This window comes from Brassica napus, chromosome A2 (genome assembly GCF_020379485.1).
Source record: "Brassica napus cultivar Da-Ae chromosome A2, Da-Ae, whole genome shotgun sequence".
In the NCBI taxonomy this organism is placed as follows: Eukaryota; Viridiplantae; Streptophyta; class Magnoliopsida; order Brassicales; family Brassicaceae; genus Brassica; species Brassica napus.
Window position 1 is genome coordinate 2552446 of NC_063435.1, and position 25978 is coordinate 2578423.

Consider the following 25978-nt stretch of genomic DNA (forward strand, 5'->3'; position numbering starts at 1 on the left):
ATTAATGAATATTTTTATCTTATAATTAACTAATTTAGAATTAGGGTTTTGAATTAAGAGAGAGTTTGAGGATAGGGATTCAAATTAAAAAAAAACAAAAAATAAATACTAAAAATTTTAAAATAAAAAAGAGATATTTTAGTCATTTCTTTTTTGATGGCTATTTTTGCGATAAAAACTTAAAAATTACTTTGCTCGACCTCCATAGTTTTAATAGTCTTGGTAAATAAAAATCATAAATGCTGTAAAAGTTGATAAGTTTTGACTGGCGGTAGAAATGAAATACGAATGACGTATACTATACTATATATACTTACAATCCATGAACAATGAACCTAGAAGAGCATGCCAATACTCTTTCATAATCCTTGTAAGTGAGTTTGACAGAAACTGAATGTTCAGCAACAAAGAAATATAACCATCACTCTCAATATTCACAAGACTTAAAACTTTAAGTAATTATATACGACTATCATCTATTTGCAAATTTCTTCTTTAACAATAACTATATATTGCAAAAAAAAAAAAAAAAACTTAAAAACATTCACAATACTTAAAATTCACCGGTCGATATTAAGGACTCCGAAGACCCTAGCCATTCTCAAGAACAAGAAGCACAAGTAAATAGCAAGTAAGCCGCCACCGACAAGCCTATCAAGCCTCATCTTCTTCTTTGGCATTATCACAAGTGCCCAAAGCAAGCCTACCATTAAGAAACCAAGTGTCTCAAGCAACATACTGTCACTTGGAATGATGTAAACCCCAGGATATTCAGCCAAAGATGAGATAACAAGTGGCACGCCTAGTCCAATCACCGTGTTAAATAACGGACCGGCGTAACACCCTGAAAGTGCTATTTGCGCACCGTCGTTACCTCCGTGAACTGCCACGGTCACATTAGCGATTAAATCGCCTAGAGAATTGCCCCATGCTAAGACCGTTAGTCCCAGCACAGAAGGACTAATACCAAAGATGTTCCCTAATGATATTAACAACGAGACTAGCTCTTGTGCTATGATGTATGTCCATGTCACACTCATTGTGAAGCCGCCTAGAAGCCAAACCAGTGAGAATTTCGTTGGTGGGCGAGAACTTTCCGTTGTCAAGAACGCTACGATACCAAAGAATAACCCGATAAGTCCAGATATTATGTACATGATTAGGTTTCTTTTGGACCCGTTGTAATGAGAACAATAAAGTTCGGTAAGTAGAACAGGTGCGATGGCTGTGGAAACAACCGCGCAAGGCCTTGACCACTTCTCTTCGCAGACGACGGGGATTGTGAGCCTCCGGGGGAGATATAGAGGTAGTCCTACGATGCTCACTAGCACCGAGAAGCAAGACCGTTGTTTCTTTGGCGAATCAAGAACCAAAATGTCATATTCTTGTTCTTGAGTTCTTGATTCTTGAGTAACTCTTTGCGGCGGAATCGGCTTCTCCTCACCGATATAGCTGAGCAATGGGACGCCCATCTCGGCTAAGTCCTCCCTAGTACGAAGAACCTGATCGGATATAGGTTTCTTGCGGTCCAAGAAATGAGAAACTGATAAAAACCCTACATAGATGATATAAATAGAAAGGTAACAAAGTGCAACCCATATGGTTATTCTTCCGATAAAGACGATCAAACCGAGACAACAAAGAGCAACCAGAAGAAAAGCCACATCGCGTATAAAGCTGTACTTGTCGATAGAGACATCTCGAGAGCCAACCAACAAACAAATCGTCCCGACAACGAAGCTAGACACGAAGAACACACCACCTAGAACAGAGTTGAGCCCAAAATCTCCATTATTCGACTTAGTGAAAGAGACAACGCTTGAGAACAAATCTGGCGCACCGTTTCCTAAAGAGAGAAGCGTAACACCAGCCATCGTAGGAGAGAGCTTCAAGACCTTAGACAACTTGTCTAAAGAAGGACAGAAGTAACTCGAGGCCGTGTCTCCGAGCAAGTAGAACAGAACAAATAGCCAGAGGGATAAAAGTAGATGGCCTAACACAGGGGACTGTCCGAAGATGCAGAAGAAAATCTTGAGATAGTCTATGTAACCTTGTGGGGTACATTTTGATTGAGATATAACGTAAGTACACTTGGAACGGTGGTCGTCTAGGGCTGCGAGTCCTTCGCTGCAGCTGTCACTGCCACCGCCGGCAAGAGAATCTAAAGATTTGATTGATCCTGAGTGAGGAGGAGGATTTGGTGAAGCGAAATGGAGATAGATGAGGAAGATGAAGAAGAGGTTGATTAGAAGAGAGAGAGAACGTGAGCTGAGAGGTGAGGAGAAGAGACTTGCCATTCAAGGAAGCAAATTGATTTGAAGTGGGAGCAATAATGAGGGATGTTTAAGTTTTTGATAATATAATGAAAATTTCATATCTTTTTTATTTATTTATAACTATTGATGTGACATTTTATGGATGGTTAATATTTTAAAAGATACAAGTTTCCTTTTCATGCGGATGTGAGTAGGTGGGCTATTGTTTTTTATGAGAAAAAATTGAGTGGGGGAGGCTAAATTCAATTATTCATACAAGGAAGAAAAATCGAAGTTGATAAAGTGTTTTTTTTGTTTGTAAAATGAAATCTGATCCATTATTGATTTTTACGAGATAGTCTCGTAATGAAATAATTTAATTTTGTATATGGTCCAACTTGGAGTCCAATTTTCTAGCGTAATAGTCACCGAGTCATGTAAACCACACGTGTTGGGATATTTGTGCCAATACTGACATACTGTAAATTAAGGAGGATGAACGAGCTAGAAAATGTTTTCTTTTTGGTATGAAGGTAGAAAATGTAGCACTTATCTATTAATCAACTTTAATATTCGAAGAATAGTAGCAATATTCATAAAAACATACCATCTTAGGTCATACTTGGTTTCTACAAAAAATAAAATAAAAATGAAAATATCAAACTCTGGATTTTTGGCATATTTTTTTGTATTTTTACAGCCATCAAAATCTGTACATTGCCTAACGTTATCCGCCTAAATATTTAGTATTAAACTTAAACTAAATAGTATATTATATATGGCTATATATCCCTGATAAAATACACATGTGATTGTTGATCTATAGTTAATAAAACTAGAATTTGAAAGAAATAATAAAAGTGGAGAAAACTCCAAAGTCCAAACCTAAAGGTCGATCGTTATGATAAATCTTGGCCAAGTATAGAGGGAGACATCTTTGCGACGTAATCCTAACCGATCACGGCTTTCAAACGTAATCATATCCATGTTCTTTTTTTTCTTTTTTTTTTGAAACACAATCATATCCATGTTCTTATGATTTGATTTTCTTGTATAAAGATAATACACGTCTAATTAAAGCGTAAATATACGTAAAATTTGTAGATGATGCAAACAAAAAGAAGATCATAGGGATAAACTTCGGACCGCCGGCGTCTTTTATTTTTTGTCGGAAACCGACGGCTTTTTGTATAATTTTATCCATGATTTGAGAGGATTGAAAATGAGTTATTAGCCTATTTTCATATTCATACCTCTTTCATCTTTAGCAGTTATGTTATTTCGCATATTTATTCTATATTGATATTAGTAGAATGTATATTTGTAGTCATAGCTGATATTTTTCCGTCTATTATAATATCCTACTCTCAAGAGAATATTCATATTAGATGAATAATGGTTTATTAAATATACAAAGACGAAATTCCAATCTACAATACATTTATATATTCGAACCTAGTAATATTTTGAATAAAACATGTCAATATTTTGAATCGGTAATAACTTGATTAATCCAATCAATCCTCAAAAAAAAACTACGAACTTATTTGTGATGCCATAATTTGGTACGATGTATATTAATAAAACACTAAATTTTGGTTCGCACTTAGAAAGCGCGAATTTATTTTTAAAATTAAATAAATTCCTTTTATATAATTTCTATATAAAATAATGTATAGGTTTAGGTATATTTATCTGAGTACACTGAATCGTACCAACTTGAAAAAAAAAATTAAATTAAACAAAATTTCATAAATAATCGAGTATGTCCTACATCTTTAGAACCGGAAAATAAAAACCGAACTAAAGACCAAATGAGTAGTTAAATTTTTAAAATACAAATTATATACTTATTAAACATAATTAAGCTACTAAAAATTTATACTATTAATGGAATTATACGTGGTAATAATTATGTGTAAACATGTTTGAATAATCAGTTAAATATTCATGGAGATTTATTGTTAGAGTAATTATATAACTGATTATGTGACAACAATAAATAAGTTCATTTAAATTATGTAAAATATTTATATAGTTAGAGAAATATAAGATAATATCAAATAAATAGTTAAGTCTAATGAAATGATTTAATAATCTTGTTTAAATAAATTTTTAGAATTCTTTTTTTAATAATATATATGTCAGTTTTGTTTTGCGCTATCTTTTCTGGAGATATTATCATTTTTTGTCTATTTTTATAATTTATATGTTTTATTACGAATAATTTAATAAAATTTTGAGTTAAGAAAAATCTATAGCACATGGCACGTGGATCATATCATCATAACAACCGGCTAACATTTTTAAAAAAATAACATGCACGTACAATCTTGTAAAAAGTCACACATCTCATGATACTTGTGATATTCTATTCCAACAAGGATCGGTGCTCTTTTATTTAGGTGGGAAGCTAAAATATCAAGAATTAGAAAAGAACCTCTAGAAGGAAGAAAAAGAATTTTAGAGATTTTATGGCTATGTGGTTTCGATAAGTCCTTAGTCTTTAGATTAAAATGTTGAACCATCTTTTTTTCACTTTTTTGACAAAATGCTTCAAAACTAAGATAATACTTTTGTAGAATAAATTCGATAAGTCCTTAGTCTCTAGATTAAAATGTTGAACCATCTTTTTTTTACTTTTTTGACAAGATGGTTCAAAACTAAGATAATACTTTTGTAGAATCTCTTTTTATTTATGATATTTACAGTTTAGCAAAAAAAAAAATTAGAAAATAATCCAAAGATTCATGGTATATTCATCTAGCTGGCATCGCAGTGTAGTACAAAATAAAACTCTTTTTTTCTGTCAAACAAATAAAAACTCTTATTATATATTCAAATATAGTTTATAAAAAAAACGCAATAATGCTAAGAACACGATTACACGAGAGCAGTCGATTCATATGGTTCTCTTCCCGATGTACCAAATGTCCCCAAAAATCAACCACATGGCTGAAATTTGCTCAAATTAGGCCTTCACCTTTACCTGTAAAACATACAACTATATCCATATTACAAATGACATATATTCATATTTTATTGAGGAATATTCATTTTAACCACCGTTTTTACTTTTAGATATACAGTATATCTAGGTCAATCTGATATTTAGGGAGCAATAAACATTTTTACGTTAATTTTACTAAAAATAAATTAAAAATTTTGGAACCCTAACAGTTCTTTAATATTTGGAAGCCAAAACAAATATTTCATCCAGCTATACTCAATATCCCATGCATAATTAATAACAATAAGTTAATACAATTTTTGAATTGATGTAGTACAATTGATAAAGTGGTTATAAGAAAAACAAAAGTTTAGGTTAATATCAGTATATTATCATTTCAACGATATTAAAGATAAGGATAAGGTTTGCAAAACATATACTATATACTAACGCAATGGCCAATGGGTATCATAGGTTTGTGATGCGCTAATTTGCTCTAACCGACAGAATCTCCTCGTACAATAAATTATATGGCTGAGCTGTTGATGATGTGTAGATGTGTAGTAATAAGTGTATATAAAGAAACCAATATAGTTATTTGTAGACAGACAAAAACAAGAGGTGATAATCGGATGCACATGGAAATGAATGAGAGTAAGTGATGAAGAGATAAGAATTGGAAATGAAAGAAGGAAAGTGAGAGTGGAGAACTCAAATGTAATTATGTTGGTGATAGACAGTAGTTAGTTTAAAGCCTAATTTAGGCGTGTTACTTAACTACGATTAGAAATGGTTTGGACAAGATATATTTATTGATCGCTTTGGCAGGATTGGCAAAGCTTAATAGCCAACAAAACATAAATGAATGTACTAGAATGTCAATGCATCCTGTGTAATGTTTATTTTTGTACGCTTTGCCAAACGATCACGATATATAATCTCTAACCCGACTTCAGTATAACGAATACTATTAACCGGTTTAACGATTAGTATATGATACTTTTCATTTGCGAAAAACTGACAAACTAACAACACCAACACAGAAAAAATACAAAACAAAGAAAAAAAAATCTTAAATTGCTACAAAACAAATTTGTTAGAAAAACTTCAGTAAACTGTAAACGAACAACCTTAATTAAAAAATCCGAAAACTCGAACTAATTAGTAAGTACTAGAAAAAATTAGGACACTAAAACTGAAAATATACCTAAGAAATCTGTAAATATCGTGTATAATAAATGTATAATAATACAGTTTTAGTTTAGGATGGTTCGGATTAGGGTCTCGTAGTATATTCGTCGTAGGGTTAACAGTTACAATCCCTTATATATTTTGCAACTCTACACATTTTTAATGTACTTGGAAGATACAATACATTAGGCTTGAAGAAGAGCAAATTAGATATGGGCCGTTGTAACTATGGGCTATACATTATTGGAACGGCCCATCTAGAAACTTTAAAAGGCCAGCAATAAAAGAAGATATGGTGTCTCTCTACTCTGAAGCTAGAGGCTCTCATACTCACTTCCACTACAGCAGATAGATAAGACGAAACACTAATGTCTGTGTCCGCGATCTTTGGCACCGGACTCGTCACCGTCGCTGCTTCTCCGGCTCTCCGCCAATTCCAAACTCCTAAACTGGGAAACGGAGGAGGATTAGGAATGGTGATAGAGTGTTCGTCGAGGCCGCAGAAGAAATCGACGGCACATCACAGGAAGACGAGGCCGAAGAAGACGCAGCCTTGGGACATTAAGAGAAAGCCTACCGTTTATGCCCCTCTCCCTCCTCTCCCTCCGGATTGGTCTCCTCTCGCTCTTTCATCCGACGGTAGTAGTGCCACCTCCGCCGGAGATTTGGTTTCGGACGCCGTCGCGTAGTTACGAGTTATCTATCTGCTGGTCTGGTTGTAATCTTGTCTGAAAGCTTTTGTTATTTGTCTGTTTTCTGTTGATTCAGTTTTCTTCTGATGTGCGATGTATTGAATGGAACAAACTGCAGTTTTTTTTTTCCCAAAGCTTTCCTCTGTTTTTGGTTTTAAATGTCGGAGCTCTATGCTCATCAACATGGACTGATAAAAACACCAAACGAAAAGATAGCACTTGGAGAAAATAAGTCGAATCAAAACTGAAAAAGGGCAGTAATAGTAGTATAAAGTTTCGATATATGAGAATGTAGTTCTTTTCATTGTCATCTATGCTGCTATTCTCTATATTTGGGAGACATAAACCGCATCAAGATCTGATCGAGTTCAAGTCAAAACTGAAACAAAGAGGTTTTATCTAGTATTAATGTTTGTTTCCGGTTTAATCGAGTTTCGTGTTAACTCAATTCAACTCTAGCTGTGTAAGCATGTGATTTTTTGAATGGACTCTATCTAACAAATGTTTAGTTTTCGTTTTCATTACATGCTCTCACTTGTTTATATGAAGCCTTGCGATTGAGATTTATGTTAAATCATTTTTGAATCTTTATACTTTATAAATTGTTTAAATGATTAAGTTTCAACTTTCAAGTGAAATCATAATGTATATGTATGTTTGGCTTTTATAAACTCACATGGCTAAAAGCTAGTCTTTATCATAGTTTAATTACAAAGTTTTATTAGCCAGCAATAAGGATGTTTTTGGATCTTGTGATTCGTTGTTTATTATACGATTTACCAAACTCAAAATGGCAAAAAAATGTGAGATATACAACTTATAATATGGTCGTATTAACTTTTTACAATACGCATACGAATTAGCTTAATCATTTTATCAAATACTGAAATACATTCTACAACCCCCTTTTTTTTTGCGTTTGAGCTGTTTAGACTTTAGAGTACGTTAATGTTCAAAATAATGAAATGAAAATAAATTGTCTTTCTTCATTAAATGCTCGTGTGAACTCTTCGAGATCTAAATCCACCGACAAACCAAATTTAAGGATGCATATGCAATTTGCTTGCTACTTAAAGTCAGTATGTGACTGTTGCTCAATTTATTTGCTGTGAATCTTGTGATCGACAATTTGTCGTAATAAACTAGCACATAATACAAATGATTTAAATATTTAGTTAACCTATGGTTTTCATCTATATTGTAATCAAATTACTACCTCTCAATAAGGCATTTTGTTGACGTTGATAAGGAAAAAAGCAGCACATTGTTGACTGTTTTCTCTGTTTGCAACAGCACCATCTTCTTCGTTTATTATTTTAAAACTCATAATACACATACACAATTTCCAGTACCACAATGTCCAAACTGGTTATTGAACTTGTAATATTTTCACAAGTCCCGCAAAATAGCTTATAATAATCAAGTAGTGTATGTGCGCTATGGTTAGACTGATAAACTTTTGAGTGAAATAATAAGACCGAGGATTAATGATTGGTGACATACTGATCCCACTATGCATATGTATTATATTCATAGACTAATAGTATGTATTATGTAACATGGACTTTCAGTCTTATGAATGGTTTTGAACTTTAACGCAGGATTAAGAACACTGAGGGTTAAAAAATAGCTTACAGAAATCTATTATTGTACCCGTCAAATTCTGGTGTATCATCACTAGTATGCAAAATTTAATGTTATGAAATGAACATAAAGAAATTTCAAAAATTAGATCAGGAAAAATTAACAATCAAAGGAAGCGATGAAGTTTATAAAAGTTAAGAAATAATGTTTGGTGGCCAAACAACAAGATTAAGACCACTCACCAGTTTGTTTATGAATCTTAACATTAACATTTATATATTATGGTCCATAACCATATCTAACCGCTACCTACTACTATACTCACTGAACAGTGACACCTTCATAAATATCATATGATACTGTACAGGGTATAGCTCACTTGATTATTAAAATATTTTGGTAGAGGTTTGTGTCTTTTTTCTCGTTCGAAATTTTCTAAGTAGAGAAAAACTTACAACTTAACATGCACTGTTACAAGCTTGTTCCAAATCAAGGTAAATTTAGATCGTGATCTATAACAAAAAAAAATTGTGTTAATTATAATCACGTATGTAAATATGTATAATTAATATGATGGATGATTGATAAGTACAACAACAAAAGTTAAATCCTTGACTCTAACCAGTTTAACTCAACTACCGAAACTTTGACGGATGAGTTGGTGACTAAGAGCATCTCCAATGTATTACTCCATTTTTTACTCCAAAATGGTGCAACACCAAAATGGAGTAAAATTTTACTCCAATGTATTACTCCATTTTCTACTCCAAAAATAATATTTCTTAAAGATTTCATTTTTATTTTATTCCAAAAATAATATTTCTTAAGTTTAAAGAGGAAAATAAGACATCATTGGTAGGAAAAAAAATTAATGTGCAGTAGTCCAAAAGTATTATTATTATTTTTTTGAAACTAGTCCAAAAGTAATATTGTTATGACTAAGATGTGTATATGTATTTTAATAAAATTTTGAATATTGATAAAAATAGTAGAAACTGAAAATTTTTACTAGTTAAATAAGTTAAATTTTATGAATTTCATCAAAAAAAAAACTCAGGTTCAGTCACAGTCTCCGACCTGGTTTCCAAAAACGCTGTGGAACAGGCCTCGATGTCGCTACTCTTCGCGGTCACACTAAAAACGCCGTCGTATATACTGTGGAAATGTGAATCTCCACCAACCTCCGTGGGTCCCACGCCACCACCCACTCCTACTAAGAAGCCCTCCCACGTACACCAACTCCCCTTCACGTTTTAATTCCCTTTATTTACTTTTTATAAATACGTTTAATAAAATGATTGGACTTCACTTTACTGCTGTCTTAAACTTTTTTTTTTGAGTGAACTTAACAAATAAAAATATCGACATAACCAACTGTACAAGAAATTTGTAATCAAAATATTGACATGTATCGCATAATCGTATTTTCTAGCTGCAGTTGATTTATTTGACTTAAAATTGGTATATTCCAGGGGAATAAATACAGCCGTAAAAAAAAAGTTTAAATAAAGAAAATGAATATTGCCGAAAATATCCAGCACCACCAGATCTCTCTCAATAGTAGTTTCCGCTATAAATAAAGTCACAGAGGCCACTCTTCTTCCTCGTCCTCTCCCTCTCTTCTCCTCGTAGCCAACCCTTTCTTCTCCGATTCTCCCTCCGCGAGGTACGTCTCCGTGACTCTCTCGCTTCCCCACGTCTCCCTTATTTAGGCTCCCCTCCCCTTCTCATTTCATTTCGTTGATTTGAATTTGATTTCTCCTCGATCGGTTAGTTTCATCACTTAGATCTAAACGGTGAGAGAGTTCGTCGATTACAGATCTGAGCTTTGATTAGTGTCGGTCGATTTGTAGATCTTGTGGATCCGGATCAGTAGATCAGATCCGCTTAAAAATATCTCGTAGTGACAAACGTTTGATTTCTACTTAGGAGTAGACTCATCTCACTTATCATCTCAATTCAATTCATATAATACGACAAAAAAGCTACCTACCTACTTTTCGATTTTTATTTTTTTTAACACGTGAATATTTAAATCTGCCACTTTGGAGTTTGAAACTTTGGCTCCTAATGTTTCCATATACCATATATCTATATATTTTTATAACTGTTAAAATCGCACCATAGTTATACCGCTCAATCTGCTGTTACCCTTCAGAACCTTTGTTTTATTATTTTTTTTATATTGATCTTGAATTGTTTTTTACTGTTTGATGCAGTAAAAGTAAAAATCGAAATGGCGTCTCACATTGTTGGATACCCTCGCATGGGCCCCAAGAGAGAGCTCAAGTTCGCGTTGGAGTCCTTCTGGGATGGCAAGAGCACTGCCGAGGATCTCCAGAAGGTGTCTGCTGATCTCAGGTCTGCCATCTGGAAACAGATGTCTGAGGCTGGGACTAAGTACATCCCCAGCAACACCTTTGCTCACTACGACCAGGTTCTCGACACCACCGCTATGCTCGGTGCTGTTCCACCTAGGTACGGGTACACTGGTGGTGAGATTGGGCTTGATGTTTACTTCTCCATGGCTAGAGGAAACGCCTCTGTTCCCGCTATGGAGATGACCAAGTGGTTTGACACCAACTAGTGAGTCTCCAACTCTCTATTGCAGTTAGGCTCTTTTTGAGTTTGGACTAATATTAATGATGTTTTTTTTTTGATGCAGCCATTACATCGTCCCTGAGTTGGGCCCTGAGGTTAACTTTTCTTACGCGTCTCACAAGGCTGTGAATGAGTACAAGGAGGCCAAGGCTGTACGTTATCACTCACTCTTCACTGTTTTCCATTTTTTAGGAAATTAATAATTATTGGAGATCATAGGCTTTGGTTCGAAGATTAGTGTTTTAGCTTAGATTCATTGAATGGTGTTTCACATTGGATGCTGATAAGCTAAAAATATATATTCACAAACTTCAGTTGGTTGATTGAATAGATGTCAGAAATTAATTTGACTCTAGTTGTATTTTGTACACCTAGAATAGGTTCTGATTTGGTTTGTTGTTTATGCAGCTTGGAGTTGAGACCGTTCCTGTACTTGTTGGCCCAGTCTCCTACTTGTTGCTTTCTAAGGCTGCCAAGGGTGTTGAGAAGTCATTTGATCTTCTTTCTCTTCTCCCCAAAGTCCTCGCTGTCTACAAGTAAAAAATTACTTCGTTTTTTTCTTTATTTTGCCGTCGATGTCTTTGATGCTATGAGTCGATGTCTTTGATGCTATGACTGATACTGTAACACGCCACTGACATGATGACTTTGATATGTCTACAGGGAAGTTATTACCGAGCTTAAGGCAGCTGGTGCCACCTGGATTCAGCTTGACGAGCCTGTCCTTGTTATGGATCTTGAGGGCCACAAACTCGAGGCATTTACCGCAGCTTATGCTGAACTTGAATCAACTCTTTCTGGTTTGAACGTTCTCGTGGAGACCTACTTCGCTGATATCCCTGCTGAAGCATACAAGACCTTAACTTCGTTGAAGGGTGTGACCGCCTATGGATTTGATTTGGTTCGTGGCACCAAGACCCTTGATTTGGTCAAGTCAAGTTTCCCCGCCGGAAAGTACCTTTTCGCTGGTGTTGTTGACGGAAGGAACATCTGGGCCAATGACTTTGCTGCGTCTCTCAGCACCTTGCAGGAACTTGAGGGTGTTGTTGGAAAAGGTATTATGTCCTTCTAGATTCATCTGTCTTTTACCCGAGTCCCCTGACAGGATTACGGTAGTACTCAAAAACAAATGCTCTAAATGTTGATCTGTTATCTTTCTGCTTTGATACAGACAAGCTTGTTGTCTCAACCTCCTGCTCTCTTCTCCACACCGCCGTCGATCTTGTGAACGAGACCAAGCTTGACGACGAAATCAAGTCGTGGTTGGCGTTTGCTGCCCAGAAGGTCGTTGAAGTGAACGCATTGGCCAAGGCTTTGGCTGGTCACAAGGATGAGGTATTCTTCACAGAAATGTTATCCACCCGCGTCTTTACTGTATTCTTGAATAATCTGCAATGTAAATGATTTGGTAAGCAGTAGAATTCTAATATTGTTTTCTCTTGCAGGCCCTTTTCTCTGCCAACGCTGCTGCTTTGGCTTCAAGGAGATCTTCCCCAAGAGTCACCAACGAGAGTGTTCAGAAGGCTGTAAGTTTGAGGCCAAACTGAAGCCATGTTCACGTTCAAGGATTTATGTTGTTTATATTTTATTGATCGGATGTTTTCTGATTCTTATCTCAGGCTGCCGCTTTGAAGGGCTCAGACCACCGTCGTGCAACTAATGTCAGCGCTAGGCTCGATGCTCAGCAGAAGAAGCTCAACCTCCCAATCTTGCCAACCACCACCATTGGATCCTTCCCACAGACCGTAGAGCTCAGGAGAGTTCGCAGAGAGTACAAGGCGAAGAAGTTAGTCTCCTGTCCTAAATTTAATCCCTGCTATCTCCTTAAACGGTATGATACTAACTGTTCTTTAATAGGGTTTCTGAGGAGGACTATGTCAAGGCCATGAAGGAAGAGATCAAGAAAGTTGTTGACCTCCAAGAGGAACTTGACATTGATGTTCTCGTCCACGGAGAGCCAGAGGTGAGCTTTTTCCTTCTAATTTTATATCTTAATCTCCTTAACTCTCGAAGTAGAGTGATGTCAATTCTAAGTTGTCACTGTTAGTCCTTGTTACTGTTTCTGACGAGACATGTTTCAACGTTTTTGTAGAGAAACGACATGGTTGAGTACTTTGGGGAGCAGTTGTCTGGTTTTGCCTTCACCGCAAACGGATGGGTTCAATCTTACGGATCTCGCTGTGTGAAACCACCAGTCATCTACGGTGATGTGAGCCGTCCCAAGGCAATGACCGTCTTCTGGTCCGCAATGGCTCAGAGCATGACCTCTCGCCCAATGAAGGGTATGCTTACCGGCCCTGTCACCATTCTTAACTGGTCCTTCGTCAGAAACGACCAGCCCAGGTACATACATAACAAACCTTAGTCTGAAACATACTCAGCTAACAATAGAAAGAACAAAATCATTAAACTATATATTTTGTAAAACTTTGTAGGCACGAAACCTGTTACCAGATTGCTTTGGCCATCAAGGACGAAGTCGAGGATCTTGAGAAAGGTGGAATCGGTGTCATTCAGATTGATGAGGCTGCCCTCAGAGAAGGATTACCACTCAGGAAGTCCGAGCACGCTTTCTACTTGGACTGGGCTGTTCACTCCTTCAGAATCACCAACTGTGGCGTCCAAGACAGCACCCAGATCCACACCCACATGTGCTACTCCCACTTCAATGACATCATACACTCCATCATCGACATGGATGCTGATGTCATCACCATCGAGAACTCCCGATCTGATGAGAAGCTTCTCTCTGTGTTCCGTGAGGGAGTGAAGTACGGTGCTGGAATTGGTCCAGGTGTCTACGACATCCACTCTCCAAGAATACCATCAACTGAGGAAATCGCAGAGAGGGTGAACAAGATGCTTGCTGTTCTTGAGCAGAACATCCTTTGGGTTAACCCTGACTGTGGTCTCAAGACCCGTAAGTACACCGAAGTTAAGCCTGCCCTGAAGAACATGGTTGATGCGGCCAAGCTCATCCGCTCCCAGCTCGCCAGTGCCAAGTGAAGGAAAGCTTGAAAAGAGATGAATGATTTGAGGAAGGATACTGAGTTCTTTTTCTCTATGATGGATTGTGTTTTGTTTGGTTTAAATTACCTTTTTAAAAAATATTTAGTCGAAGTTAGGTTTTGATGCATATGGTTTCACCTCTTGCTGAGAGAGTTGAGAATATGCATCTTTTGGATTTGTTTTGTGTTTCTCGTTTTGTATCCTTCATTTCTCTGATGAAACATATCTTTTTTTCTAAGGGGTATTGAAAGGAAATAAAGATTGGTTCTTCTCCAAGTATGGAAACTGTTTCGAATAGATATTCCAGGGCATCTAGAGATTGATCTTTGCCTTGTGTTTTCGGAGTTGTCTCTTGCTGTTTTTGTAGGTTGGTTAGTTTGCACTTGTAGCTTTGTCGGAACTCTATTCATTTTAGGACAGAAGTTAAACAAGAGAATCATCTTTGCCAGGGTTATGATTTATGAGTTGGAGCTTTTGATTTACCCTTACTTCAAGTTGACAAAAAAAAAAAAAACAAATATAAACTTTGATCCGTTTCTACAAGTTTTTATTGAAGCTGATAAAACTTGGGATCCTTAAACTTGGAAACATTAAATAAAAGCTAGACAAAACTAGTCTCAGTCAAACAAAAATGTGTACAACGTAAGAGACAATGACATAATCAAAGTAAAACTCATAAGAGCGCAAAACTGATGTCCCAAGGCATGGCAAACAAAATCACATGAGCAGCGATCCATCTGAATTGTTAAGAGCTTCTTTGGCTTTCCTGAATTTCCCATAGATCGTCTTATTAGCTTTCACAACATATTCCTTCATGAAAAACTTGATGCCATCCCTTAGAGCTTCATAGTCCGGATTCACAGCTATACGAGTAAACAAGTTCCACACTAGTTTCTCAGTGTGCTCAAAGATGGCCTCGAACAGCATTCGAAAGTGCATGATTCTCTTCGGAGTCAACTGCACTGGATTTGCCAAGTCTACACATTTGAGAACCGCTAGAGAAAGATTGAATGAAACAATCATCTCCGCCACAAATTTCGCCAGATGCATTGATCTCTGAAGTGACATTGTCTCTAGTTCTTTGAAATGGTCCCAGATGCAGTACTGCATAAAACCAACAAAGAATGATAAGAGAAAAGAATCATTACATAATCGAACTTTCCACAAAGACTAAGAAAACACATTTAATCATTATACTAAATATATTGTTGTGTAATTATCAGTTTTCGATAAGTTTTAACCAATAGTAATTAAAAAACAATTTTTTTGAAGTTTTACAACTTTTTCATAAAAACACATAAAAATCTTATCTTTCCGAAACAATTTCTTTTTAAAAACCTTTATCTTAATGGAACGGAGGGAGTAGTAGACAAAGTACCTGTAATGTGAACTTATGATTCTTGTCGTGCTCACACAGCTTTAAAGCGAGAACAGTGTAGTACTTGTTAAACACTTTCTCCTGTAAACAGCATTCAACTAGAACCCTCATGATCTCTCTGTCCTGCTTTCCTGGAAGATCCAGTCTAAGAAGTTTCTCAAATGCATCAATGTAGTCTTCACTACTCATGATCACGCAAAAAATTGCTTTTCTTGAATCTGTGTTCATCCTCTGTGCATCAGCTAGCTTTAACATTTTCTGGGCCTCAACAACCTCAGCGTCCATTGTTTGCGCTACGTCTTCTGCGTGGTTTGTTTTAACCACCAAGTCGCCAGATAACCACCATTGGCCCTTCTTCTCGGTGTCAAGCAGCTTGCTCCATGTGAGCCCTCTTAATAGCACTTCTTCCACTCTCAACTGTGCAAATAGCAAGGAAAAAGGGAATCAATATTATTAATTTAGAAGCAGAAGCTGAGGTCCATGGATCACATTACCTTTTGAAGCCACTTCTTTACCCTTGTGTTCTGGACAGAATCCTCTTTGGCTCTCAACTTGTTGTTCTTGATTGCAGCAATGGTTTCAAGCATTTTTTCCATCTGAAGAATCCAAAGTAAGAAAAGACTTTAACTATCATAACAAAGACATTTTCTTTGAGAAGAGAATCTTTGGAAGATCGCTTACCGTGAACTTATTTATATCAGTCTTGCAATCAGGGGAGGTTTTAATTTCATTCGTCTTGTTCTGGATGCTTACGATGAAGGTTTTCATAGCCACAGGATCATCACTTCTTATCTTCATTCCACAGCCTATTCAACACATAAACAAGAACTTAGTAATGTGACATAAGAAGTTAAAACAACTACGATGACTAAGCAAGGATAGTAATAAAACTTACTATCTAAAACAATTAGAATAGTGCAGGCATCAACTTCAGTCAGCCGGTTCGCCAATGTCATTAAGAAATCATAAATAAGATCACTGCAAAACAAATATACAACTTCACATTCAGTCCCACAAAAAAATCATAAATAAAGTAAACAGCATATATGTAGCTGCAGAAAACTTTACCTGGAGCAGACTCCCAATAAGCAGAGATAAGAAAGTAAAAGAGTGATTCCATTCAAAGAGAGACTATCTTCCTTTTGGTATTCATCCTGAAAACAGATAAGATGATACGTAACTACTGCAGTATTTCAAACAAGATGGTGAGGAGGAAACATACTATGCAGAGAGACTTAGGGACATACCTCGAAAGATTTAGCAAGTGAAGCAATAAGCTGAGCACTGAAATCCATTCCAACTTGACAAGCCATGCCAGCTATAAAAGCAGCAAATACACCGTACCTTCAACAAGGAAGACGAATTATTCAGCCATCAATCGTTTTATTAATCATTAAACTATAGAGAGGTGTAGAGATATTAACTGTTCATTGCCTCTAGCATAAGTTGCCAAAACCTCTTCACAGAAAATCTGAGAGGACACACTTCTCGCAACACTCTGCATTAGCAAATATTTACCATGTAAGAACAGTAACAGAATAGAAACTGAAGCAATTTTGAACTGTGTAACGGTATTTAAGCTTACGCGATAGAGTGTGGAAAGTTCTGCGGTTATTGACTCCACATTGGATTCAGCCATCTTATTTAAAAGACCTGTAACACATACCAAGCATGTCAAACTAAGGTTACAGAACTATAAACACCACAAGGTTAAACAGCCTTTTTGCTAGCCATACCTTTCACTCGTGTACGTAATTTAGCTTGTTCTTCAGATTCGCTTCTGGCCTGAGATCTCAAATGAGGAGCAACATACTTGACGCTGCTCTCAGGATTAGGTTTCTGCAGAGGAGATTCTACTTTCTCGTCGTACTCAACAGTCTCTGACTCACCATCATCTGTGATCTCCATCGGATGAGTTTCTACCTCTTCATCCAAAGACTTCTTCTTCTTACGGTGTTTACGGTCTCTTTTTCTTTTAGGCTCTTCATCACTATCCTCATCAGAAAAATCAGATTCTCCAAGCTCAAAATCTTCCTCATAGTCCTGTTTCTCCTCGGATCTCTTTCTCTTACCCTTCTTCTTACGAGAATCACCAAGCTCAGATTCCATAGAATCCAATACAGATGGAAGCCCTTCGAACAAATCATTCATACCATCATCCACGCCTCTTAGTTTCCCGTTCTTTACCTTGAGCTTCTTTGCTAGCTTCCTCTCTAGCTCAGCATCTTGCTCACGAGATAGTGAAGCGCTTTGTGTCTCCATCTCAAGATACTCCTCGAACTTCGTCTTCTTCCTTGGTTTGTTTAGATCTTTCGTTTTGTGTCCTCTTTGCATCTTCTTCTCCTTTGGTTTGACTCTATGCTCGCTTTTCTTTTGTGTAAAAGACTTTTTATCAACCTTGTTTCCACCAGGACTAACTGATTTCACATGTTGAGCTTCTTTATAAGTTTCAGACTTGATCACGTCATCAGTCTTTGTCTGAACTGATGATGATGCTGATACTCGCTTCTCCTTTTGCAACTTCTGAAAACCAGAAAAATCAACAAATCATGAATTGGTAACTAAACTGTAGATAGCAAAACAAAGATTCACACATACCTGACGCTGAAGCCAAGATTCATGCTTCTTCTGGTTCTTCTGCAAGCGAGCTTCTTTACGCTTTTCATGACGTGAGCTCCCTGCTGATCATCAAAAAAAAAAACAAGCACACGAGATTCTTTAAAAACATAGCTCGAGCAGAAAAAAATACTAAGATCATTACTAAAGAGAATATATCAGCTTACCCGTTGTATCTGTTCCAGCCATAGATTCTACAAACAACAACAGAAGAAAAATTAGAACTTTCGCTTTCTGAATACGAACACGACAGAAGCACAGAAGTAACAGAACACGACATTACTGAATAAGCTTCAAGCATCTATAACAATGAAGATTCTAGCAAGACCCTAGTTTTACTAAGCCCTTTGGAACCTTAAAGACTCGCGATTCCGACAGAAGGATCAAACTACGTCTAAGACATTAAAAGCAGAACGTATGATTGCACAAGATGGATCATTACTTGAGCAGTGTAAGGTGGACTCTCAAATTCAATCTTCTCCGCACTCGCTTGCTCTAACAAAATTAAAAACTTGAAGGATCGATTTTTTTCCGACCCAGTCGATGAACGCAGGAATTGAAAATTGTATAGATTAGGGTTTTTGTCGAATTTTTAAAATCTTAACGAAACAAAGCCTGCGAAGTTGTTGGGCCTAAAATCCTCTGATTAGGCCTGGGCAAGGGCACAAGGCACGTAACAAAATAAATATTGGCTTACAATTGTACTTGTTTGGCAAGTAATTGGTTAACCAAGCACTTGCCTAGAATTTAAAGACTTGTAAAGCTGGACTCAAAATAAATAGAGATTAGCGAAGGTGAAGAAGGAGAGTGAATATCAACTTGACTGTTTATGATTAAACAAAACACAGAGTTTTACGGCTCCATTAATATAAACATCAAATTTTCACTGAACTAAATTTAAGAGTGTTAGTTCACACCCTGGTCAGATAGAGATATTGGACTGGTCTGGTGTTGTAGTTAGACAGATTCTTATAAAGCAGATAGTATTATCAGTTGTCCAATTGTGTATGTAATATTTAACTGTAGTTTCTTAATAAATTAGCGTTAAAAATTAATTAGTATTGGCCTAATAGTTCAGTTTTGTTGAAATTAAAATACACAATTCTTTGAGTTTTGATGGAAATGCAATTCATCAAATTTTAACTTGCTAATTAATGTAATAGATACCAAGTAACATAGTCAGTAGTTGAAAGATAAAATTATCTAAATACTTGTATTTGTGAGTAATAAAAGCCGATTACTTGTTACTCGACTTAGTCGATCATAGCAAATACTTGCTTCGAATCCGAGGTAAATAGCAAGTACAAGCCGGATGATAAGTATAGTGTCCATGCCTACCTCTGATAGCTTCAGCAAGTTGTGATGAATCTTTTATATTAAAATCCATTTAACGCATTCTCATCCATAAAAAAGTGTTTGGTCATTCTTGGGATGCGAAGTGAATCATACATTAACATTAAGAAGATAAACATAATGTAAGAAGGAAAACACTTGACACAGTGCATAGACTTTCATTTCTGTAATGTGTTCAGATACTGTTTTGATAGAATCTTAAGTATAACCTTTAATTTTTTCTAACTACAAACTTAACTTGATAGACATTAAGCGTACCAAATAGTGCATCAGAATTCTTCCTTCTCCGGATATAGAGATGAAAGCTATATCAGCTAGAGTTTGAATCCCTTTCTCAGCATCCCAATCACTCTGTGAAAGTGAGAATATGGCATTGTTCACGTTCTCACCCGAACTTATTGAATCTGTCAATAGATAAAGTAGAGTTTTTTGTTTATCAGATAACCCTTCATAGGCAAATCTAATGGCTGTTTCTACATCCTTGTCCCCATGACAAGTTTTGAGCTTAGCCAGTGCAGTTATCCACTCATCTTTGCTTTTTCCGCGCAAAGAAGAACCAATGACTCTGAGACCAAGTGGAAATGGAGAGACAAGCTTAGCTACTTCATCTGCATGCTCCAGATAACTTCTTGGTGGAAAGCGTTGTCCAAATGCAGAGTATGAAATTATCTGAAGAGCCTCTTCGCTTGATGGAAAAGCAACTCTGTATGTCTGGTTCTGGTGGATCCCACATTCTCTTAACGTATCTATATCTTCACTGGTCACAATAACCTTACTTCCATACCTAAGACCGTGGATTACATCTCTCAAACCCTTTAGATCATGAAGAAAGACATCATCAAGAATGAGTAGGACTCTCTGATGCTTTAACCTCTCTTCTGCCTCACCTAGGTCAGGTATATTCATGTCCCTATGATCTAAAATTCCAGATAGTAACTCTTTCTTCAAACGATTTTGCAAATCATATCTTTCGAGGTTGTGCACCTCATACTTTCCCTTAAAGATCTCCTTATAAAACTTGAGTTGGAAGTTACTGGAAACTTGGTTGTATAAGGCTTTAGCTATTGTGGTTTTGCCAATACCTGCAGGGCCCCAAATGCCCGCCATCTTCACCTCGTCGGAATCTAAGCGTATCATCGATTTCAGCTTTGCTACATGAGCTTCCACTCCAACCAACCGATCAAAATCGGTTGATGGCAACTCGTTAGAAACATCTTTGACGATTTTTGAGATCATCTGCGCTTCACTAGCCCTAAGAAAAGATACACAAAAAGTTAGAACACTATTGATTTGACATGAAAACAAGGACAATAGTGGGTTACGTAACCATGCATAAATACAATATCATGACGAGGTGATGGCGAGATGGTTTGCTTCAAGCTGATAGAGGATTTATAAGTTTGTAGTACCTTCAAAATACATTTAGATACAAGATGCATTATTTGTAAAAAAGTTTTTTATGGGTTGAATAAATTTAACATTCATTCAAAATAAATACCCCAATATTGCAGGTATGGTGGGTATGAGATTTATAAGGGTTAAAACATTACTAAATGATCAATACATGTATTATTCTTCCTAACAAGGACTACATAGTGAATTTGTACTTTATGAAAGTTTAGAACAGTACCATGAAGTTACATGTTCCCCAGCGATAAGGGCAACTTGAGTCAACGCTTGTCTCCATGTCTTCTTCTCTTCCTCTGTACTGCCATTACAAGTTTCCTCAAAGGCCTTTCCGAAATCTCCGGTCTGTTTTCTCACATCAGATGGTTCCACGTCGTAGAATATTGTCATCACAGTTTGTCCTAAAGAAGCCCTACAATCCATGATCAGCTGCAACTCATGTAGGCACCAACTCGAGGAGGCATAGTTCTTCGAGAGGATCACCACGGCGATCCTTGATTCTCTGATAGCTCTCACGAGCTCGGAGTTTATTGATCCGCTCATCATGATCCCGTCGTCTACGAACGTGTTTACTCCATTGGTTTTCAACCCTTCAAGAAAGTGGCTGAGAAAGCTTCTCCGGACATCTTGTCCACAGAAACTTGGGAAGACGTCGTAGCTGTATTGACGTGTTGATGATGATGATGATGAAGAGGAAGGAGAAGAAGCAGCGATGAGAGGGTGAAGAGAGTTGCAATCTGTTCTTGATTCTCCCAAGACAGACTTGAAAATTCCTCTCAACATCTTTTTTTTGGTAATTTTGACTATTGAGAACACAATAATATCGTTAAAGAAGACTTTTGCCCTTGGGTCCTGCCTATGCAAATGGCCTCTACATAACAATATAAGAGCGCGTAAAATTAGTTGATAATCATCGTGTTTACACGTTCACAAACTTAAGCTTATGTTTACTCAATAAAATATGACATTGCACGTTCAGAAACTTTCAAGAAAAGAGAGAGTTTGTGTTTATTTATTCCCTTATTTTTCTGTTTGGCCAAAGTGTTACATCATAAAGAATGATTCGCTTGTATATATATATATATATATAACAAAGAAAAACATTCCAAAGGACTTAGTCAACTTTAGTTGTGTACATTGTTTGTTACCATGAATCACTTACTTATCCATGAATGTTTTTAATGTAAGGAAAATGGAACCTATGGTTTATGGGACTATCTCATTCCTTTAGCTCATTCTAAAGTTTAGCAACTACTTAAAACTAGGTCAAGAAGGTCAGTGATAAATTCATCATCCAATCTGTCTTCCATATATCAACACGCCTCAGAGGAACATGGAACACTGAGTAAGCTGAGAAAGAATCTGAAGTATGAAAGCATACAAGATAGTCCAACTCAAAGTAGGACTTCTAACAACGATCTCCAAATAAACAAATAAAAGGCATATGCATATGATCAACATATATGAACTCAACTCTTGTCTTGGACAAGTCCAAGATCTCTATACTTGCAGGGACAGGAGGTAATGTTTTCAGGTTCTTACATCCCGCCATTTCCAATGAAACTAGACGAGAACATAACCTGATTAATGAAGGCACTTTCTCTATCGCAGTTTCCCCAAGAGACATGAACTGAACCTGCGTTGAAATACACGGAAACCTCTTCAACTTCGAGCATCCCCTCAGGTTAAGGATACTGAGGGATTCCAAGTTGATATTGGTCGGAAGAGCCTTCAGTTTTGTGCAACAAGACATGTCCAAGACTTTTAGCTTATTAAGGTTTTGTAGAGAAGAAGAAGAAACTGTGACCAAATTTTCGCAGAACCTGAGATACAGTTTCTCCATATTCATTGCTCCTGAGAGATTCGGAATGTCTTTGATGTTTTTGGATGCGCTCAAATCCATATACGTGAGACTTGTCAGTGGCTGAAAACATGCACATACACAATGATATAACTATATTGAAAATTTTAAAGTAACACAGGATTTTTGAATGACACTTTGATATAAGAAGCATACCTGAACACCTTCCCAAAGCTTTACAAGCTTGCTATCTCGCAGAGTAAGTTCAACAAGAAACTCAGGACGAAACTTAGAGGGCATACATTTTATCGGATATGAATCCCAATGTAGTAACCTTAGTTTACGTGGTAGATAATCCAAGCCGTGAGGTAACTGCAACTTGACTGCTTCATCTGGAAAATGATTGTATAGCCTCAAGAATTGGAGATTAGTCATTTTCTTGAAGGCTTTTACACTTATATACACTTCATCATCGAGTTCGGACATATCTAAGGATATGCCTAAAACATTTTTTGTACCCTGCAAATGTACCAAAAGAAAAAATATAGCTAATTAATATGTTAATGAATAAATGAAGTACTGCACCCGTATCTGAAGAAATAATTAACACGAGTTTAACATAATATTTGAACTAAAGTTGATTTTGTGATCAGTAGGGAATGTATGGATGTGTCAACACTTACAGTTTGTCAGTTTCATCTACAAGTACATCCGAGATCTCCTGAGCATCGACTAGGAACTGACGTCTTCCAGGATCGTTGATACATTGTCCTCGAATGATTTCTTTACCCATTTGTTGTAGCAAAAAATGCATCACTATATATCCATCAGCATATATATGTATAAGAGATCTGTCCACAAGGACTTTAAGTCCAAAGTCTGCATCCAATGCACTCTTAGCAAGCAACTGCTTCACACGATCCACCTTCTCGCCATTGAACAAGCACGCGACATGAAGAAATAGAGTCTTATCTTTCTCATCTAGCCCATCATAGCATACTCCTAACAGTTTCTCTATTTTCCCATTTAGACTAGTTCTAAGTCGTGGTATCGCGTTTATCCACTCCTCTTTGCTCAACCCTCGCAAAGATGCACCTAGAACGCTGAGACCTAAAGGTAGATCACCAGCAAGTTTGGTAACTTCAGTAGCTAGATCATAAAACCCTTTTGGTGCCGAGTTATCTCCAAAAGCATATCTACACAAGATCTTGAAGGCTTCACCTTGAGATGGATAACCAACTTCATAGACTTGGTTAATCCCATGAGCCTTCAAAAGCTGTCTATCTTCTGTAGTGACAATGATCCTGGTTCCATAACCAAACCATTCAGTTGTATCTATTAATGCATTTAGCTGCTCTAATCCATCAACATCGTCAAGAACAACCAAAGCTTTCTGATTTTTTAGCCTTTCTTGTGCAACACCTAAATGGCTTATCTTAGTTCTTTGGTTGAAAATTTCAGAGAGAAACCTTTCTTGTAAATGCAACTTCAAACTATAACCATGGAGTTCTTTTCTCATTTGAACCCCCTTAACATTCTCCATGAAAAGATTCAACTGAAATTCATCACCACTAGAAGAAAGTTGATTGTATAAAGCTCTCGCAATGGTGGTCTTACCGATTCCAGCAGGACCCCAAATACCTATTATCTTCACTTCATTAGTGTCCAGGCATAACATTGAGTTCAAGTTTGAGACATGAGCTTCCAATCCAACTAGATCTTTGAAATCCTTTGAGGGTGTACACCAATTCAGCTCTTGCAAAACATTGGTGACAATCCTTTCAATCATCACCGCATCATTGTCCCTGAAACAAATGAAAAAAAAAACACATCTCTTTAGTATAGACTATTCTTTAGGCTTAGGCATTCGAGTATTCAGATTGGGTTCTGGTAGAAACCGAACCGATACCCACGGGAATTAGATATGGGAAAAAGACCATAATAAAAACTGATCTCAACCCGTCTATTTCGGATCGGTTCGGATGCCCAGGGGTACTTTTCATAATAAGTTTGCAATTCTTGAAATATTGATGAAACGAACCATTTTGAAGAACAGTCGCCGGCGATACTAGCAACACTGGTTAAAGCTTGCTTCCATCTCTGCCTCTCTTCCTCTGTTCTCACATGACAAATCGTGTCAAAAGACTTTCCGAAATCTCCAGACTGTTTTCTTACATCAGTTGGATCCACACCATAGAAAATCGGCATCACTGTTTGTCCAGAAACTTCCTTGCACTCCATGATCTCTACCAACTCGTCCAAGCACCAGCTCGAACCACCGTAGTTCTTGGAGAGAACAACAATGGAAACTCTTGATTCCCATATAGCTTGTTTAAGCTCAGGCCATATGGACCGACTTCTCTTGATTCCACCATCTTTAAATGCATCTATTCCGTTGAGTTGCAGCTCCTTGTGAAAGTGACTTAGAAAGTTCCTACGTACATCTTCCCCGCAGAAGCTAGGGAACACATGGTATCTCCTAGGATGAGAAGAAGAAGAAGCCATAAAAGAGTTATCCTTTAAATTTGTCTCTCAACCACTAACTTATGTAATAAGGAAATGTGTTAATTCAATTGACGACAAAATATGAAGCCATTTTACGATGTTTTTCTAGAAATATTTTTGAGAAACAAGTTCGGCGTCTACAAAGCTTATTTGATTCATACTAAAAAAAAAAGAACATACAAATTAAAAAGGCTACTTGCTAGATACATTGAACTAAAACTTCATCGATTGCATGTATATAGAAAACAAAGTCTTGTATGACATTTTCAACACACATTCACAGTTGATATTTTCAACACGTTCACAGTTGGCATTTTCAACGAATTCACAACTGACGTTTTTAACAGACAATTACCGCTAAGAATTTCACTGGTTTCATAAAAAGTAAATTCCATACTCTTTACTTAATGGTATTTAAAATCCATATTTTTACTTAATAATAGTATAAATTATTCACAACAGTTTAAGACAATTTATATTCTTTCTGTTTCACGAAAATATAAATCTTGAAATTTCTATTCGCAGGTTTTGTATTTTCAATGTAAATTTTGAATTTGTTTATCATTTCTATCCAATATTAATTGAAACAGTTACTATTGAATTAAATTGAATTCTTCTGAAGTTATAATACTAGAA

At 36.5% G+C, this 25978-nt stretch overlaps 5 protein-coding genes and 1 pseudogene across 7 annotated transcripts; 2 read left to right on the forward strand and 4 right to left on the reverse strand.

The window, feature by feature from the left end:
* Window positions 1-330: 330 nt before the first annotated feature.
* LOC106379216 (cation/calcium exchanger 1) lies at window positions 331-2404 on the reverse strand. The gene has a single exon (XM_013819221.3). The coding sequence runs from the start codon at window positions 2295-2297 to the stop codon at window positions 561-563; it is 1737 nt and encodes a 578-aa protein (XP_013674675.2). The 5' UTR covers window positions 2298-2404; the 3' UTR covers window positions 331-560.
* A 4018-nt stretch (window positions 2405-6422) lies between these two features.
* Window positions 6423-7222, forward strand: LOC106432485 (50S ribosomal protein 6, chloroplastic). The gene has a single exon (XM_013873324.3). The coding sequence runs from the start codon at window positions 6765-6767 to the stop codon at window positions 7083-7085; it is 321 nt and encodes a 106-aa protein (XP_013728778.2). The 5' UTR covers window positions 6423-6764; the 3' UTR covers window positions 7086-7222.
* Window positions 7223-10177: 2955 nt separating this feature from the next.
* LOC106432502 (5-methyltetrahydropteroyltriglutamate--homocysteine methyltransferase 1) lies at window positions 10178-14558 on the forward strand. 2 transcript variants are annotated; one of them, XM_013873343.3, is made up of 11 exons: window positions 10178-10338; window positions 10892-11258; window positions 11338-11425; window positions 11682-11809; window positions 11937-12328; window positions 12445-12608; window positions 12719-12799; window positions 12893-13059; window positions 13131-13236; window positions 13366-13616; window positions 13709-14558. In XM_013873343.3, the coding sequence occupies exons 2-11, from the start codon at window positions 10909-10911 to the stop codon at window positions 14277-14279; spliced, it is 2298 nt and encodes a 765-aa protein (XP_013728797.1). In that variant the 5' UTR covers window positions 10178-10338; window positions 10892-10908; the 3' UTR covers window positions 14280-14558. The 2 variants fall into 2 exon arrangements, with proteins under 2 accessions (XP_013728797.1, XP_013728798.1); XM_013873344.3 differs by having other exon boundaries at window positions 10275-10468.
* LOC106432500 (nucleolar MIF4G domain-containing protein 1) lies at window positions 14325-18857 on the reverse strand. Of its 2 annotated transcripts, none has more exons than XM_048749305.1 (13): window positions 18719-18857; window positions 18444-18470; window positions 18259-18341; window positions 17397-18183; window positions 17246-17313; window positions 17085-17158; window positions 16908-17004; window positions 16729-16814; window positions 16556-16638; window positions 16342-16466; window positions 16155-16256; window positions 15661-16077; window positions 14325-15386 (listed from the first exon to the last, which is right to left on the reverse strand). In XM_048749305.1, exons 2-13 carry the CDS (start codon window positions 18463-18465, stop codon window positions 15000-15002), a joined length of 2331 nt encoding a protein of 776 aa, XP_048605262.1. In that variant the 5' UTR covers window positions 18466-18470; window positions 18719-18857; the 3' UTR covers window positions 14325-14999. The 2 variants fall into 2 exon arrangements, with proteins under 2 accessions (XP_048605262.1, XP_048605263.1); XM_048749306.1 differs by having other exon boundaries at window positions 18259-18338; window positions 18719-18848.
* Window positions 18858-19854: 997 nt separating this feature from the next.
* On the reverse strand, window positions 19855-21819 carry LOC106377794 (probable disease resistance protein RPP1). The gene is made up of 2 exons (XM_048761168.1): window positions 21260-21819; window positions 19855-20881 (listed from the first exon to the last, which is right to left on the reverse strand). Exons 1-2 carry the CDS (start codon window positions 21817-21819, stop codon window positions 19855-19857), a joined length of 1587 nt encoding a protein of 528 aa, XP_048617125.1.
* A 479-nt stretch (window positions 21820-22298) lies between these two features.
* LOC106380773 lies at window positions 22299-25547 on the reverse strand (annotated as a pseudogene).
* Window positions 25548-25978: the final 431 nt, after the last annotated feature.

Bases quoted from the DNA above. Each gene is read 5' to 3' on its own strand.
- LOC106379216 (XM_013819221.3), bottom strand. From the start codon at position 2,297: ATGGCAAGTCTCTTCTCCTCACCTCTCAGCTCACGTTCTCTCTCTCTT.
- LOC106432485 (XM_013873324.3), top strand. From the start codon at position 6,765: ATGTCTGTGTCCGCGATCTTTGGCACCGGACTCGTCACCGTCGCTGCT.
- LOC106432502 (XM_013873343.3), top strand. From the start codon at position 10,909: ATGGCGTCTCACATTGTTGGATACCCTCGCATGGGCCCCAAGAGAGAG. The intron at 11,810-11,936 runs GTAAAAAATTAC...ATATGTCTACAG, and splicing joins AAAGTCCTCGCTGTCTACAA to GGAAGTTATTACCGAGCTTA. The intron at 13,060-13,130 runs GTTAGTCTCCTG...GTTCTTTAATAG, and splicing joins AGAGAGTACAAGGCGAAGAA to GGTTTCTGAGGAGGACTATG.
- LOC106432500 (XM_048749305.1), bottom strand. From the start codon at position 18,465: ATGGCTGGAACAGATACAACGG. The intron at 17,314-17,396 runs GTATGGCTAGCA...TATGTGTTACAG, and splicing joins ATTACGTACACGAGTGAAAG to GTCTTTTAAATAAGATGGCT. The intron at 16,815-16,907 runs GTATGTCCCTAA...ATCTGTTTTCAG, and splicing joins CACTTGCTAAATCTTTCGAG to GATGAATACCAAAAGGAAGA.
- LOC106377794 (XM_048761168.1), bottom strand. From the start codon at position 21,819: ATGTTGAGAGGAATTTTCAAGTCTGTCTTGGGAGAATCAAGAACAGAT. The intron at 20,882-21,259 runs GTACTGTTCTAA...ATCTTTTCTTAG, and splicing joins GGGGAACATGTAACTTCATG to GGCTAGTGAAGCGCAGATGA.